Raw genomic sequence first — 17,921 nt, 5'->3', positions numbered from 1 at the left:
CACACTGACAAAGAAGATTAATCAGAACTGGCTTTGACAAGCACTGTGGCATTTGGACAAGAACAAACTGGGAGGAGGGTAGAGAGAATGGTGCAGCGGTGAATGAATGGAAACCCAAAATCTCTGTAAATGTTTATGAAAATTAATAACATATAATTATAGAAAAAAAAAGACAGTATGTGCAATATGTTGAATGATCCAAACAGCAACAAGATGGAGAGAATATAGTCACTGTTCCAGAAAAAAACTGACACTGAAAAAATGTCATATAAACAGGAGCCAATGGTAGTGCAAGAGGAAGGAGAAGCTGCACTGAAGTCATCAGCAAAAAAAAAAAAAAGATCCCAGGAATTGATGGGATACCAAATGACTTATTTCAATTAACAGATGTAGCCTTGGATGCACTCACCAGTCTAGGCCAGTAAATTTGGAGGATGACCATCTGGCCAATGGCTTGGAAGAGGTCCTTATTGTTCCCATTCCCAAGAAAGGTGATCCAACTGAATGTGGAAATTCTCAAACAGTATCATTGGTATCACATGCAAGCAAAATCCTGATGAAGATCATTTAAAACAGCTGAAACAGTACATAGATAAACAACTGCCAGAAGCTCAAGCAGGGTTTTGAAGAGGCTGTGGCACCAGGGATATCACTGCTGAGGTCTGATGGATATGGCTGAAAGGACTACCAGAAGAATGTCTTTTTGTGCTTTACTTTGCATAGTCATGTAAAGGCATTTGACTGTGTGGATCATGACAAGTTGCGGTTGACATTGAGAAGAATGGGAATGCCAGAGTATTTGACTGTGCTCATATGGAAACTATACCTGAAACAGGAAGCTGTTGTGCAAACAGCGCAGGGGAGCACTGCTTGGTTTGGAATTGAGAACGGTGTGTGCCAGGGTTGTATCCTCTCTCCATACCTATTCACTCTATATGCCAAGCAAGTTATCTGAAAAGCTAGACTCTATGATGAGGTGTGTGGCATCAGAATTGGAGGGAGACTCATCAATGACCTGCGTTATGCAGAGGACACAACTTTGCTTGCTGAAAGTTAAGGGTTGAAGTATTTATTACAGAAGATCAAGGAATGCAGCCTTCAGAAAAGATTGAATCTCAATGTCAGGAAAACAAATATAATTCCACTGGACCAACAGGTAGTGCCATGATGGAGGGAGAGGAGATTGAAACTGTCAACAGGTTCATCTTACTTGGATCCACAATTAACACCCTTGCTACCAACAGTCAGGAAATAAGGAGAAACATTGCCCTGGGAAAATCTGCACTTAGAGACCTTTCCAAATTATTGAGGAGTAGTGATATCAGTCTGTATACTAAAGTGCATTTGATTCAGGCCATAATTTTTCCAATTACTAAATATGCATCTGAGAACTAAACAATGAATAAGGATGACAAAAAAAGAACAGACACATTTGAGCTGTGGTGTTGGAGAAGAGCACTAAACATTCCCTGGACAGCCAAGAGAACGGACAGAAGTAATTTGGAGAGGGTGCAGCCAGAGTGCTCTTCGGAGGCAAGAATGTTGAGGTTTCAACTCAGATACTTTTGACATTTTGCTAGAAGGTGCTATTCCTTGAAGAGGATATGATGCTGGTAAGGCTGGAGGGTCAGTGAAGAACAGGAAGACCCTGAACCAAGTGGATTGACACGGTGATGCTGAAACGGGCTATTGTGTATCAGGAAGTGAAAGGATGGTACAGGATAGAACAGGGTTCAGATCTTTTGTTCACAGGGTCACTGAGTCATGCTCAACTTTATGGCACTAAAACAACAACACAGGAACAGATTCAAAATACATATTACAAAACACTTGAAATTTTAAAACGCTTTTATTGTAAAAGCAATACAAATAAAGTAAATGAAAATAAAGAGAAGACAAATCAACCATTTACTCCCCTGGCATCCTTCTACCACTTAGCAATTTTATTCAGTCACAGTTTTATTTTATGCATACATACAACTTTTGTAACTTATTTTTTATTAAATATAAAACTTTCTCACACTTTTTCATTTTATTACTAATTTTTAATGGGTATACTGTTTTGTACATATACACGCATACAATTTTTGTTTACACTAGACAAGCAATTGGCAAAAGGACTCAATTTGGTCCAGGTTCTGTTTTTGTACACTCCATGAGCAAAGAATATTTTTTATCCTTTTAAGGTGTAAACAGTGTGGAAACTATAGAACAATCTCACTGATTTCACATGCAAGTAAGATTCTACTGAAGATTATCCAAGAACGACTGGAAAAGCACATCAACAGAGAACTACCAGAAGTCCAGACTGGGTTTAGATGGGGTCGTGGTACTAGGGATACTGTAGCTGATGCTAAATGGATCTTAGCTGAAAGCAGAGAATACCAGAGGAATGTCTATCTGTGTTATTTCATTGACTATGCAAAGGCATTTGACTGTGGATCATAACAAACTGTGGCTGACTCTGAGAAGAATGGGAATCCCAGAACACTTGATCGTTCTAATGCGAAACCTATACTTGGACCAGGAGGCAGTCATCAGAACAGAGCAAGGGAACACTGCATGGTTCAAAATTGGGAAGGGCGTATGCCAGGGATGCATCCTATCTCCATAACTTTTCAACCTATATGCAGAATAGATTATCCGGGAGGCTGGGTTCTATGAGGAAAAATGTGGGGTCAAGATTGGTGGAAGATTTATCAACAATCTGTGTTATGCTGATGACAGAACATTGCTTGCTGAAACTGAAGAGGACTTGAAGCACCTGCTGCAGAGTGTCAAGGACTGCAGCCTACAATATGGATTGAGGCTCAATGTCAAGAAGACAAAGATTCTCACCACTGGACCAACTAGCAGCAACAGGATGGATGGTGAAAAGATGGAGATTGTACACAGCTTTAGTTTATTTGGCTCCACAGTCAATACTCTTGGCACCAGTAGCCAGGAAATTAACAGGCGCATTGCCATGGGAAAGTCTGCTGTTCAGGACCTCTCCAAAGTACTGAAGAGCAGTGGTGTCTCTCTGGAGACTAAGGTGCGTTTGATACAGGCCATGGTCTTCACAATCACTTGTTATGCATCAGAGAGTTGGACAATGACCAAGGAGGATAGAAGGAGAATTGATGCCTTTGAGCTATGGTGCTGGAGAAGAGTATTGAGAATACCATGGACTGCTAGGAAAACAAAGAGATTCATCCTTGAAAGGGTTAATTAAACCTGGTGGCTCCTTGGAGGCAAGGATTCTGAGGCTCCATCTAACATACTTTGGACATGTTGTGAGGAGGAGAGGGACATCATGCTTGGGAGGGTGGAGGGACAGCACAGGAGGGGAAGGCCCTCTAAGAGGTGGATTGATTCAGTGACTGCAATAATTGGGATGGGAGTGTCAGAGACAGTGTGATTGGCACAGGACAGAGCGGAGTTTAGGGCTGTTGTACATAGGGTCGCTATGAGTTTCAAGCGACTCGACAGCACATAACAACAACAAGGTGTAAACAGAAACAGGAATAGATGATAGTCTGTACAAGGTTTGCAAAGCCTGAAATACATACTACCAGGGCTTATTTGAAAGAAAAAAAGTAACTGGTCTCTCCCGTTAGACCATGGGTTGGAAAATTACAGTCAGGTATTTATAAATAAAGTTTTACTGCAATAAAAACACATAGCCCTTTGTTTACATATTATCGATGGCTTCTTCACAGTACAAACAACTAAGCTGAAAATGTTGAGACAGAGAATACACAGCCTTCAAGACCTAAAACATTTGGTACCTAGCCCTGTAAAGAAAAAGTTTCTTGATCCTAACCCTATTTTAAAGTCGTTCACAATTTAGGGTATTATAAGCCATGCTACTAAGAACATCTGTGTGCATATAACTCATATTTTGGGTAACTTAATTGGGAAATATTAAGAGAAGTAGAATAACACTGTAGTTAATATAGATGCTTTAAAGCTGATAGTGCTCTACACTATCTCTTCTAATATTCTAAGAATGAAATTAACAAGTTGGTAACTTAAAAAAGGAATGAAAGATCAAGTAATTATCTCATCCCTATTAATTTGACATATGACTTTATAATCTAAAGGAGGTTCATGAAAGTCAATCAGAAAGGAACAAAAAGAGTAGCCTCAATATTAAAATAAATGAAATCTTTTTCTTTGTACTGTGGGATGATTAAGAAGATAGAAGGAAACTCACCAAGTGTCAAAGTGTATATAAGGGAAACGGAAAGAGTTTGTTCTTAAAAACAATGTTTTCGAATTTTGTATATAAACTAGTAGACAAAAGGCATCAGGAAAAGCTGAGTAAACAAAAGAGGTTGACAACTCAATGAGTCAGCAGGGGGATCAATGAACAGGGGCAACTATGAGTGTGGGATGACAAATGAAATGCATGCTGCACCTTTCTGAATGTATCTTTGGCATAAGCATGTATCAAACTCTAACTTAAACTGTTTAAACTTAATAAAGTTCTAGAAAACAGTATTTTTTTAACAAAAATATTCTATCTGAAAACATTTATTCCTTCTAAAGAAAACCTATGGAATGGACCAGCTAAAGCAACTCTTATCTCTGTGATGGAAGATAAAGCAAGCGGATGGATTTCAAGTCCAACTGGCATATTTTTCTTCTTCTAAGTGAAGTATTCTGCAATATGAAAAAAAAAAAATTAGGATAGACTTTTCTCTCAGTAAATAATGTAATTTAAGAGCAAACTTAGAAAAGCATTTAGTATAAAAAGAAACACAATTAGAACAAAATATATAAAACAATTATGCATACTTGATTTATTAAAATGTACCTGTCAAAATGTCAGCCAATGTAACATTTCATTAAAATACATTCCTTAGGTTAAAACTATTATTATCTACCCTAAAACTAGAACTGCCACACAAACAGATATATGCTCACTAATGTTTACTGTGGCTTTGTTTACGATAGCAAAGAGTTGGAAACAACTCAAATGGCTATCAAAAAAGGAATAGAGAAGTTGTGGTCTATTCACACAATGGAATATTATGCTGCATTGAAAAACAAGGAACTTATGAAATACTATACATAATGGGTGACCCTGGAGGACACTATGCCGAGTGAAATATTTCAGTCAGAAAAGGACAAATACTACATAGTGCCAGTGTTGTAAAGCAGGACTGACATTGGAATTTGGGGGAAACTAAGAGGGGATTGAAACACTGCATTGAAACAGATGAGGGAGAGAACTGTTTAGGAGTAATATACGATCAGGTATTATTGTCATGAGAAGAGTCCAGAATGAAACCAGCATAGTGGAGTGGACTGGGAGGGGAGGGGATTGTATAGCAATTAAAGATTTTTTTTTTCTTTTATTTTTTTTTTACTTTTCAAAGAGAAAAGCGAACTAAGGGGTAGGGGTGGGCAGGGAGGAAAGTGTGCAACAATGAATGAATGGAAATTTTTAAAAAAATTAACAAAAAAACTATTATTAATCTTTATATTCCATCTCAGTTATTTATTAAATAACACATAACTATGAATGTCTCTATAAAACAATAGAATAAAATTATTTCTGTAGGAATACCTAGCAACATATTACTTTGAACAAAATATAGCCAGTCTCCTGAGTTATGAAATAAAATTTTTTTCCCTTGAATTTCTTCAGACTGTGAAGGAGGCTGATAGGATTTTCAATGGCTCGAGTATAATGAAAATCCCTTACCTTTCAGTTACCTCAAAATTGAACTGTGGATCCGACAGCATAAACCCGTCAGTGAGCTTATAATAGACTATTGTGGAATCAGACTCCACAATGGCCAAAAGAAATGATATTGGCAAATCTGGGTCACCTTGCAATTTTCGAGATGCCTTTAAGATTTCTCTTATCCTAAAAATAAAGTCACAATGCATTTAGGATGCACAGAACCACTCAATTAATGACAAAATAAAATACCATAACACCATGGAGAAGGGTGAAGACTTCCATTTTTGCAGGTTCAATAATAGCTTCCACCAAAAGGTAAAGTGCTGGTACCTGTGCTGTCACTGGGTGCCACTAATTGAGTTCCAAAGCACAGCAACCCATGTTTTAAAATAAAATGGAAAAAAGCTCCAGTCCTCCACCATCTGCACAATCACTGCTACACTTGACCTACTATTGCTGTTACTGTGTCAATTTAGCCAACTGAGGGTTTTCCTTTTATTCTCAGACTCGACTATGCATGATGTCCTTCCCCAAGGCCTGACCCTCCCTAATTGCAGGTCCAAGGTAAGACAAAGTCTCACCAACATTGTTTCTAGAAAGCATTCTGGCTGCACTTCTTTCAAGACAGATTTGCTTGTTCTTCCGGCAACCTATGGTATGTATATTCAATATTCTTTGCCAAAAATCACAATTCAAATGTACCAATTCTTTTTCTTTGTTTTCCTTGTTCACTGTCTAGCCTTTGTGCATATATGAAACAGAAAAACCATGGGTTGTGTAAGGATGCATCTTAGTCCTCTGTTGTTGCTGAGTACCATCGAGGTGGGCCCATAGCTGATGTTCCAGCGGGTTTTCAGAGGCTATGAAACACACGGAAGGAGACTGCCCATCTTTCTCCCATGAAGCAGCTGGTTGCCTCAAATCACATGCATTCAGGATTGCAGTGTAGTTTCTTATCACCAGGCCATCAGAGCTCCCCAACTTAGTCCTGTGACACTTTCACTTTTTTTTTTTCTACCACACCAAAGACAAAGGAGGACTCTAAGCTGCAGGAGAAAAAGTGAGGGGAGGGGAGGCTCTGTGCCGAGAGCTCTTTCCATTGCTTGTGGGGAGATGGGACTGAGGTGTCCCTAGGGTTATAGGTCCCTCCACCTGGAGGTTCTTACCACCGTGGCTCCAGGGCCATCTCAGGATCCAAACAGGATGAAAGACTTAAGTATAGAGAACTTTAAGCAGAGGAAATAATTTAATTTTTTAAAAAAAATTTTATTATTTTGTGTGTGTACCGTCAAATCGGATCTGACTGGTACAGGAGGAGACTGTCCCTCCTTCTCCAGCAGAGGATCTGATGCATTTGAACCACAAACCTCTGGGATTGCAGCGCAGTTTCTTGCCACTAGGCCACCAGAGCTCCCTAGGAAAGAATTTTTGTAACTCTCTGCAAGGGGAGTTGAGGGGACTTGAGACCTCCTATACGCAAGCTGCTTGAGATGGTAGCCCTGATCTCTAATCTCATGCCACTCCAGTAGAAAAGGCGCATGAGAAAATACTTTCATAGAGCACCTGGTCTCACACCACTCATCCACTTCTTACAAGAAGGGGGCCTATAGAGTTGGTGTCAGGGGACTACATCAAGGTAAGATTACTACAGGGCTGCAATGAAGAAGAGAGAGAACTTCAAAGACTTTGTTGTTATTGTTATGTGCCGTCTAGTCACTTTTGACTCATAGCGACCCTATATACAACAGCCCTGCTCTATCCCTTGCCAATCTTATTGTCTCTGACATGCCTATCCCCATTACCCCAGTGACAGAATCCATCTAATCGAGGGTCTTTTCTGCGCTGTTCCTCCACCCTCCCAACCATGATGTCCCTCTACAAGGACTGGTCCCTCCTTGCAATATGTACAAAGTATGTCAGACGAAGCTTCAGAATGCTTGCCTCCAAGGAGTAACCTGGATTTACCCTCTCCAGGATGAACTTGTTTTCCTAGCAGTCCATGGTATATTCAATACTCTTCTCCAGCACCACAGCTCAAAGGCATCAACTCTCCTTCTATCATTCCTAGTCATTGTCCAGCTCTCTGAAGCACAAGTTATGGCAAAGACTGGCCTGTATGAGGTGTACCTTAGTCTCTAGACTGACATCGTTGCTACTCAGTACCTTGGAGAGGTTTCTGACAGCAGACTTTCCCAATGCAATTCGCCTTTTAATTTCCCGGCTGCTGATGTTGAGAGTGTTGACTGTAGAGCCAAGCAAACTAAAGCTATCAACAATCTCAATTTCTTAACCATCTATCATGATGCTGCCAATGGGCCCAGTGGTGAAAATCTTTGTTTTCTTGATGTTGAGCTTCAATCTATATTGAAGGCTGCAGTCCTTGACCTGTTGCAGCAAGCACTTGAGGTCCTCCTCAGCTGCAGCAAGCAAAATTGTGTCATCTGCATAATGCAGATTGTTGATAAGTCTTCCTCCAATCCTGATGCCACACTTCTCTTAATAGAGCCCAGCCTCCCTGCTATTCTGTTCTACATACAGATTGAAAAGATATGGAGATCGGACACATCCTTGATGCACACCCTTCCCAATTTTGAACCATGCAGTGTTTCCTTGCTCTGTCCTGACCACTGCCTCCTAGTCCAATATAGGTTTTGCATTAGCATGATCAAGTGTTCTGGGATTCCCATTCTTCTCAGAGTCAGCCACAGTTTGTTGTGATCCACCCAGTTAAACGTCTTTGCATAATCAATGAATCACAGATAGTCATTCCTTTGGTACTCCCTGCTTTCAGCCAAGATCCATCTAACATCAGCTACAATATCCCTTGTACCACGACCCCTTCTAAACCCAGCCTGCATTTCTGGCAGTATTCTGTTGATGTGCTGTTCCAATAGTTTTTTTATAACCTTCAGCAGAATCTTGCTTGCATGTGATATCAATGGTATTGTTTGATAATTTCCATACTCTGTTGGGTCACCTTTCTTTGGTATGTGAACAAATGTAGATCTCTTCCAGTTGGCCAAGTCATTGTCCTCCAGATTTCCTGGCACAGCTTGGTGAGCACATCTAGGGCAGCATCTGCTAGTTGAAACACATCAATTGGTATACCATCTATTCCTGCAGCCTTAATTTTTGTCAATTCCTTCGAAGAAGCTTTAACTTCTTCCTTAATCACCATAGGCTCTTGCTCATATGTTGTTTCATGAAATTCTTCTGTATTTGCCAATTCCTTTCAGTACAGTGACTTTATATACTCTTTTAATCTTCTTTTAATACTTCCTGGATCATCTCATGTTGTATCCAAAGCATGCTTAAGTATAACAACTCCAGGTTTGAATTTGTTCTTCAGTTCCTTGAGCTTAAGAAATGCTGAGTTTGGTCCTTTTGATTTTCTGACTCCAGTTCCTTGCACATTTCACTGTAATATTTTACTTTGTCTTCCTGCGCTGCCTTTTGAAATCTTCTGTTCAGCTCTTTAATATCGTAAATTCTCCCCTCTGCTTTGGCTTCATGGCACTCTAGTGTAATATTCAGAGTCTCTTCTTACATTCATTTTGGCATCTTTTTCTTCCTCTGTCTTTTTCAGGCCTTTTTGCACTCTTCCTGGATGATGCTTTTGATATCCTCCCACAACTCATCTGGTCTTTGCCCATTGGTATTCAAGGCCTCAAACCTGTTCCTGAGATGGCTCTGAAATTCAGGAGGGATAGACGCAAGGTCATATTTTGGTTCCTGTGGATTTGATTTCATTTTCCTTAGCTTCAGCTTGAACTTGCATATGAGTAGCTGGTCTATGTTCCACAATCAGCACCTGATCTAGTTTTCACAGCTGATATTGAGCTTAGCCAGCGGTTGTTTCCACAGATGTAATCAATCTGATTTCTATGCATACTATTAGGCAGCATCCATGTGTTTGTTTTTTATAAAATGTATTTGATTGTGTAAAATTCAATCATTCTATCCCCAGTTTCATTTCTGTCACCAAGTCAATGTTTTCCAACTACTGATCCTTCTCCTCTGTTCTCAACTTTTGCTTTCCAGTCACTCATTATTATTAATGCATCTTGATTGCATGTTCAATAGATCTCTGACTGTAAGTAGAAGTCTTCTATTTTCTCTTCTCTGGTTCTGGTTTTTGGTCCATATGAACAGGGGTCAATGGTAATGAAGAAGGAAGCAGAAACTGAATTGAAGGCATTGGCAAAAAATAATACCCCAAGTATCAATGGGATACCAATTAACTTGTTTCAATTAACAGATGCAGCTCTGGATGCACTCAACAATCTATGCCAGGAAGTTTGGAGGACATCTGTCTGGCCAAGAAATTGGAAAAGATCCGTATTTGTTCCCATTCCCAAGAAAGGTGACCCAACAGAATGTGGAAAATATCAAACAATATCATTAATATCTCACGCAAGCAAAATACTGCTAGAGATCATGCAAAACTGGCTAGAATAATACACAGATAAGGAACTACCAGGAGTTCAAGCAGGATTCTGAAGAGGCCATGGCATCAGGGATAGCACTGCTGAGGTCAGATGGCTCTTCGCTGAAAGTAAAGAATACCAGAAGAATGTCTATTTTTGTTTTATTGACTATGCAAAGGCATTTGACTGTGTGGATCAAAACAAGCTATAGCTGATATTGGGAAGAATGGGAGTCCCAGAGCACTTAATTGTGCTCATGCAAAACTGATACCTGGAGCAGGAAGCTGTTGTGAGAGCAGAGCAGGGGAAGACTGCATGGTTTAAAATTAAGAAGAGAATGTGTCAGGGTTGTAGTCTCCCTCCATACCTATTTAAACTGTATGCTGTGCAAATTATTCAAGAAGCTGGACTCTATGAAGAGGAATGTGGAATTAGGATCGGAGGGAGACTCATCAATAACTTGCATTATGCAAGTGACACATCTTGCTAGTTCAAAGTAAAGAGCACTTGAAGCACTTGTTGCAGAAGATCAAGGAATGCAGACTTTAGTATAGATTGCATGTCAATGTCAAGAAAACAAAAAAAATTCTATGAAAAAATTCATAGGCCACATCATGATGGATGAAGAGGAGACTGAAACTGTCACCTTACTTGGAGCTTCATCTTACTTGGATCCATAATTAACACTCTAGGTGTGAGCAGTCAGGAAATCAGGAAACGCACTGCACTGGGAAAGTCTGCAGTTAGAGATCTCTTCAAATTATTGAGGAGTAATGAGGTCAGTTTGAGGACTAAAGATTCAAGCCATGGTCTTTCTGATCACTTGCTATGCATCTGAGAGCTGAACAGTGAATAAGGATGACAGAAGAACTGCTGCCTTTGAGCTGTGGTACTGGAGAAGAGCACTGAACATCCCATAGATGGGCAAAAGAACACACAGTTATGTCTTGGAAAAGGTGCAGAGGGAGTGCTCTTTGGAGGCAAGAATAATGAAGCTTTGCCTCATATATTTTGGGTATGATGCTAGGAGGAGCTATTTCTTGGAGAGAGACATGATGCTGGGAAGGGTGGAGAGTCTGCAAAGGAGAGGAAGACCACTGACCAAGTAGATTGATACAGTGACTGTGACAATGGGCTCTAGTCAGGAAGTCTAAAGATGGCATTCAGATCTGTTGTCCACAGTGTTGCTATGAGTTGTACTGAACTTAATGGTACCTAACAACAACTGAACCTCCAGAACTGTGAGAGAATACATTTCTGTTGTTTTAAGCCACCTAGTTTCTGGTAATTGTTACAGCAGCCCTAAGAACTAATAAATATTGTATCAATAATGTTGGCTAAGGAAATTTTTGAAATCTCAAAATATAATCACTAAAAACTTTCTTCTCCAAAGAAAGTCCTGAATATAAGTTTGCTATTGCTACTTAGTGTTGTCACAACTCAAATATCACAACTGGGAAGCTTTAAAGAACATTAAGTGTATTTTCTCAGTCCAGGAATTTAAATGTCCAAATTTCAGGAAGAGCTGAAGAAGAGAGTCTTCATTATTTATTTCAGCTTTAAATAGCTACCATCAATCCTGGCAGATGCATCTGTCTCCAATATGTGTCTCTTCCTCTCTTCCCTGTGTGCACCTTGGTGTTCATTCTAGTCTACTTAATATGGCCTAATTAACACAACAAAGAAATACATTTTTCTAAGCAAGAACATATTTTTATGTATAGATACTGGGATTTACTCCATATTTTGGGGTGATAAAGACATGGAGGCAAAGATAGTAAGAGGAAGACCCAATGATTACCTTCCGGCATATAGTTCTTTCTTCTATTTTTTGAGGGAGGGTGGCTAAAATGTTACATATCAGGAAACAATAAAAGATTGGATTTTAGTCTTTTTGCTATGGAAAATTCTACAGCAGATACAGTATTTAGATCATCAAAGCATTATTAGTTTTTTTCACCACACACTATAAATCTTTTATTACTTACTCAATAAAGCCTGGGTTCAACAATTCAGTGTCATGTAACCTCCAGAAAAGCTTTCTTTCAAAGGCAAATAAAAAATGATAAAAATGATCAGCTTGAGAGTTTTATCATGAAATTAATTTTCCAGAAATAAGAAAAAGATTTACTAGTGTATTAAGATTCTGGAACAGAATATACAAACTCACAAGTATATTCTCATTAGCATCTGTTCCTTGTCCTCTTACATTCTTTATTCCCAATCCTAATAAGGATGGAAGCTCAATATGAAGAAGGCAAAGATTCTCACCACTGGACCAATCGGCAGCATCAGGATGGATGGTGAAGAGATTGAGATTGTTCACAGCTTCAGTTTGCTTGGCTCCACAGTCAACACTCTTGGCACCAGTAGCCAGGAAATTAAAAGACATATTGCAATGGGAAAGTCTACTGTTAGGGACCTCTCCAAAGTATTGAAGAGCAATGGTGTCTCTCTGGAGACTAAGGTGTGTCTGACACAGGCCATGGTCTTTGCAATTACTTGTTATGCATCAGAGAGATGGACAATGACTAGGGAGGATAGAAGGAGAATTGATGCCTTTGAGCTGTGGTGCTGGAGAAGAGTATTGAGGGTACCATGGGCTGCTAAGAAAACAAACAGATTCATCCTGGAGAGGGTTAAACTGGGTGGCTCCTTGGATGCAAGAATTCTGAGGGTTCGTCTGACATACTTTGGTCATGCTGTAAGGAGAGATCGGTCCTTAGAGAGGGACATCATGCTTGGGAGGATGGAGGGCAGGCGCAGGAGGGGAAGACCCTCTATGAGGTGGATTGATTCAGTGACTGGGGTAATCGGGATGGGTGTGTCAGAGACAGTGAGATTGGCACAGGAGAGAGCAGAGTTTAGGACTGTTGTACACAGGGTCACTATGAGTCACAAGCAATTCGACAGCACATAACAACAACAACAAGTAAAAACTCTATGGTCACTCTTCCTCCATTTTATTAGTTACTGTATCTAAAAAAAAAAGTCTCTGCTATGAAATTCTTACCACCGTATATTTTTATCTGTAGTCAAAATTTCAGATTTCGAAGAGTGATTTAAAGCAGCAATAAACTTTTGGAAAAACTGAAACCAACTTTTGCTATCACTTAACCACTGCCTAATAAATTGTTGTTCACTGCTATTAAGTATTAAGCCTTGAGATAACCCCATGAAAATTAAACCATTCTCATCTATGGTTTTCATTGGTTAATTTTGTATATAGGTTGCCAAGCCTTTCTTCCTTGTCAGTCTTATTTTGGAAGTGCTGCTGAATCTTGGTTGACATCATAGCAACACATAAGCCTCCACTATTCATATGCAAAAAACAGTGGTGCTTATGCCTTAAGCACACTAGCTGGGAATTAAACCCAGGTCTTCACACATAAAGAAAGAATCTGAGTGCTAACCACTTTGTTAAAAAATCAGTCACAAAAAGCTACTGATCATGTGTACAGCAACAGATAATTATTCTTGGAGAGAATAAATTTATTTCCTTATACAGAAGTCAATTCTAAAGTGACTATAAATGAGCTGAGTCAACAATATGATAATATCCCAATTATGAAGAATAACTGTCAGGGAACACTTACTGGCTAAATGTGCATACCTGGCAATCCTTAATTTCTTTTCAAGAATCAGCAAAGCAGCAGCATCGCTCTGAAGTCTTCTCTATCTTTCCTCAACTTCTACACAAAGTCAGGTGCCCTAATTTATGCTAAATTATAGTAATCACAGTATATTTATGTAGTTAAATATCTGGTTTCCACTAGATTATAACACTTTGTGAGTGAAAAAATATTTAATAAATTTCTTTAAATTATATTAATATTCAATATCTAGTATCTTAGTAAAATATATATAAGGGTTTTTCTCCACTTTATATTGGTTGCATACAAAATTCCTATACACTGAGTATCATTTACATACACTGCCTTTCACACATTCCCACATTCACAATGTGATTCAAATGATCAGTCGTGTGTATTGTGTTTTTTTAAATTTTATTTTATTAATTTTAATGAACATTTACAGAGATTTTTATTTTCATTTATTATTGCACTTTTTTCTTTACCCTCCTCCTTCCAGTTCTCTCCTCTCTTTGAAAAAATTAATTACCATGGATCTAAGACTACTATTATTCCTTCTTTTCAGGTATCCACTGGATCATTTCTTTCACCGCCACCTCTTCTCCCAACTCTGCTCACCAATCTGTTAATCTAGTGATTTTCTCCCCTCTTCACTCTCTGCACTCCCCCCTTCTCCCTTAGGATTTTTAGCTACATCTTACTAGTTATCTTTCTATTTTTACAATAATGGTCTTATGCAGTATTTGTCATTATTGAGACTGAGTAAATTCACTCAGCATAATGTTCTCTAGATTGTCCCAAATGTAACTACTTTTGTATGAAAGGTGTTTCAAAGTGTCAAGATTGACTCTTCATATAAATTTCAAATTTATGTTTCTGACAGTTTTCTAAATTTATGACCCAATTCTACAAAAGTTAACCGTGATCCTGTTGTCTCAGAATCATTATTATGGAAATTACTGCAGATTCATTGGTAGATGTTATAGGACTTGGGACAAAAGAAGTCTCATTAGTCCTGGAACCTAATTTATTTAAAGTACCTGATAGGTGCTTACTCTTTTAAATTATTTTATCATTTCACAATATACTAGAATAAACAAATGACACTGCTTGACTTCTTTCATGATCTATGGACAAAAAGTGATCTGTATAGCTTCAAATGCTTACATTTAAAATATGGTCTGTATTTTGTCACTCAGTCCACAAAGTCTAAAATATTTACTATTTAATGTTTTAAGAAAAAATGTGTTGATTCTTGTTTCATAGTATTAAAAATGGCTAAAATTATGAATTATAAGATACAAAGAAAGAGTACTATTTTCGTAATTACCTACTCAAAAGTCAAAACAAGTTTCATTTGGTATCTCAAATGACTACCATTTCTATCATAACAAAGAGAAAAACACTTGAAACTTAAAAATGAATATATTTATATTCATAAAAGAGGTGTGAACCAAAATCAGTCTAAAGGAATATCATTTCCATGAGGAAGGAGCCCTTCCTAGAGCTCTCCTGTAGAGACTTAGTGACTGATAGCCACCTCCATCTCTGAGGACAACCGCTAAGTCTAGGCAAGAGGAAGCTTCCCTGGAGGACATTATGTTGTGCGAAATATCTCAGTCACAAAAGACAAATACTGCATAGTGCCACTTTTGTGAAAGAGGACTGACACTGGTGTTGGGGGTGTGACTGAGAAAGATGGGATAAATTATATATAATGCAATGAAACAGATGAGAGAGAAAACTGTTTAAAAGGGATATGTTGTTGTTATGTGCCCTCGAGTCACTTGCAACTCATAGCAACCCTACATACAACATCCCTAAACTCTATCTGTCCTGTGCCAATCGCACTCTCTCTAATACACCCATCCTGATTACCCCAGTCACTGAATCAATCCACCTCTTAGAGGGCCTTCCCCTCCTGCGCCTGCCCTCCATCCTCCCAAGCATGATGTCCCTCTCCAAGGACCGGTCTCTCCTCATAGCATGACCAAAGTATGTCAGATGGAGCCTCAGAATCCTTGCCTCCAAGGAGCCACCCGGTTTAACCCTCTCCAGGATGAATCTGTTTGTTTTCTTAGTTCATGGTACCCTCAATACTCTTCTCCAGCACCACAGCTCAAAGGCATCAATTCTCCTTCTATCCTCCCTAGTCATTGTCCATCTCTCTGATGCATAACAAGTGATTGCAAAGACCATGGCCTGTGTCAGACACACCTTAGTCTCCAGAGAGACACCACTGTTTTTCAGTACTTTGGAGAGGTCCCTAACAGCAGACTTTCCCACAGCAATACGTCTTTTAATTTCCTGGCTACTGGTGCCAAGAGTGTTGACTGTACAGCCAAGCAAACTAAAGCTGTGAGCAATATCAATCTCTTCACCATCCATCTTGATGCTGCCAATTGGTCCAGTGGTGAGAATCTTTGTCTTCTTGATATTGAGCCTCAATCCAAATTGAAGGCTGAAGTCTTTGACTCTCTGCCGCAAGCGCTTCAGGTCCTCCTCAGTTTCAGCAAGCAGAGTTATGTCATCTGCATAATGCAGATTGTTGAAAGATCTTTCACCAATCCTGATGCCACATATCTCCTCATAGAGCCCAGCCTCCCAGATCTCTTCTGCATACAGGATGAAAATGTATGGAGACAGGACACATCCCTGGCGTACACCCTTCCCAATTTTTAACCAGGCAGTGTTTCCTTGCTCTGTTCTGACCAATGTCTCTTGGTCCAAGTATAGGTTTCACATTAGCACGATTAAGTGTTCTGGGATTCCCATTCTTCTCAGAGTCAGCCACAGTTTGTTATGATCCACACAGTCAAACGCCTTTGCATAATCAATGAAACACAGATAGACATTCTTCTGGTATTCTCTGCTTTCAGCTAAGATCCATCTAACATCAGTTACAATATCCCTAGTACCACAACCCCTTTTAAACCCAGCCTGGACTTCTGGCAGGTCTCTGCTGAAGTGCTGTTCCAGTCGTTTTTGGATAATCTTCAGCAGAATCTTGCTTGCATGTGAGATCAATGAGATTGCTCTAGAGTTTCCACACTCTGTTGGGTCACCCTTCTTTGGGATGGAAACAAATACAGATCTCTTCCAGTCAGTTGGCCAAGTGGCTATTCTCCAGATTTCTAGGCACAACTTGGTGAGCATGTCCAGGGCAGCATCTGTTAGCTGAAATATGTCAATTGCTATACCATCTATTCCTGGGGCCTTATTTTTTGCCATTTCCTTCAAAGAAGCCTTAACATCTTCCTTCATCACCATAGGCTCTTGCTCATAATGTTGTTTCATTAAATTCTTCTGTGTCTGCCAATTCCTTTCAATACAGTGACTGAGTATATTCTTTCCATCTTCTTTTAATACTTTCTGGATCATTCCAAATTCTGCCTAAAGCATCCTTGATTATAGCAACTCAAGGTTTGAATTTGTTCTTCAGTTCCTTGAGCTTAAGATATGCTGAGCGAGATTGGCCCTTTTGTTTTTCTGACTCCAGCTCCTTGCACATTTCATTGTAATATTTTAGTTTGTCATCCCACGCTGTCTTTTGAAATCTTCTGTTCTGCTCTTTAGTATCTTGAATTCTTCCTTGTGATTTCGCTTCTCTGCTCTCCAGTGCAGAGTTTCTTCTGACATCCATTTTGGCCTTCCTCCTCTGTCTTTGTAATGAACATTTGTACTCTTCCTGGATGATACCCTTGATATCCTCCCACAACTCATCTGGTCTTCCCTTGACAGGCGTCCAGCACGAAGGCTGCATAGTGGAGTGGACTTGGGGGGAGGGATCATATAACAATGAAAGAATTTTTCTTTTCCTTTTCAAAATGAAGGCTGCACAGTGGAGTGGACTTGGGGGGAGTGATTGTATAACAATGAAAAATTTTTTCTTTTACTTTTCAAAGAGAAGAGCAAACTGGGAGGGAGATTGGGCAGGGAGAAAAGTGCAACAATGAATGAATGAAAATCCAAAGTCTCTGTAAACTTTTACTAAAATTATAAACAAAAAATAAAGAGTTTTCCACGCAAAACTGGCTATCAGATCAGAATCTGGAGGGATGCCAGTCTTTTCAATCTACCAATTCTCCCACCATGTTGCATAAAGACAGCATGATAACCTAGGGAAGAGACTGACCAGAAAACAGTTAAGAGATGTCTAATCAAAGGCTATTTACTGCCTGATACCACCCTCAAGACATGAGAAACCAGAAGAAAAAAAAAAGT

At 39.3% G+C, this 17,921-nt stretch overlaps 1 protein-coding gene across 1 annotated transcript in view; it reads right to left on the bottom strand.

The window, feature by feature from the left end:
- Window positions 1-4,604: 4,604 nt before the first annotated feature.
- Window positions 4,605-17,921, bottom strand: part of TSEN15 (TSEN15 tRNA splicing endonuclease subunit) — a 37,040-nt gene continuing 23,723 nt past the window's right edge. Inside the window, exons 4-5 of the mRNA XM_006887786.1 lie at window positions 5,696-5,860; window positions 4,605-4,647 (exon numbers count right to left, since the gene is read on the bottom strand). Of these exons, the coding sequence (XP_006887848.1) occupies window positions 4,605-4,647; window positions 5,696-5,860 (208 nt within the window). The remainder of the gene's footprint in view (window positions 4,648-5,695; window positions 5,861-17,921) is intronic.

Source organism: Elephantulus edwardii, unplaced genomic scaffold, assembly GCF_000299155.1.
Source record: "Elephantulus edwardii isolate Elephantulus edwardi_28Jun2011 unplaced genomic scaffold, EleEdw1.0 scaffold00061, whole genome shotgun sequence".
Classification (NCBI taxonomy): Eukaryota; Metazoa; Chordata; class Mammalia; order Macroscelidea; family Macroscelididae; genus Elephantulus; species Elephantulus edwardii.
This window is presented reverse-complemented; position numbering and strand designations above follow the sequence as displayed.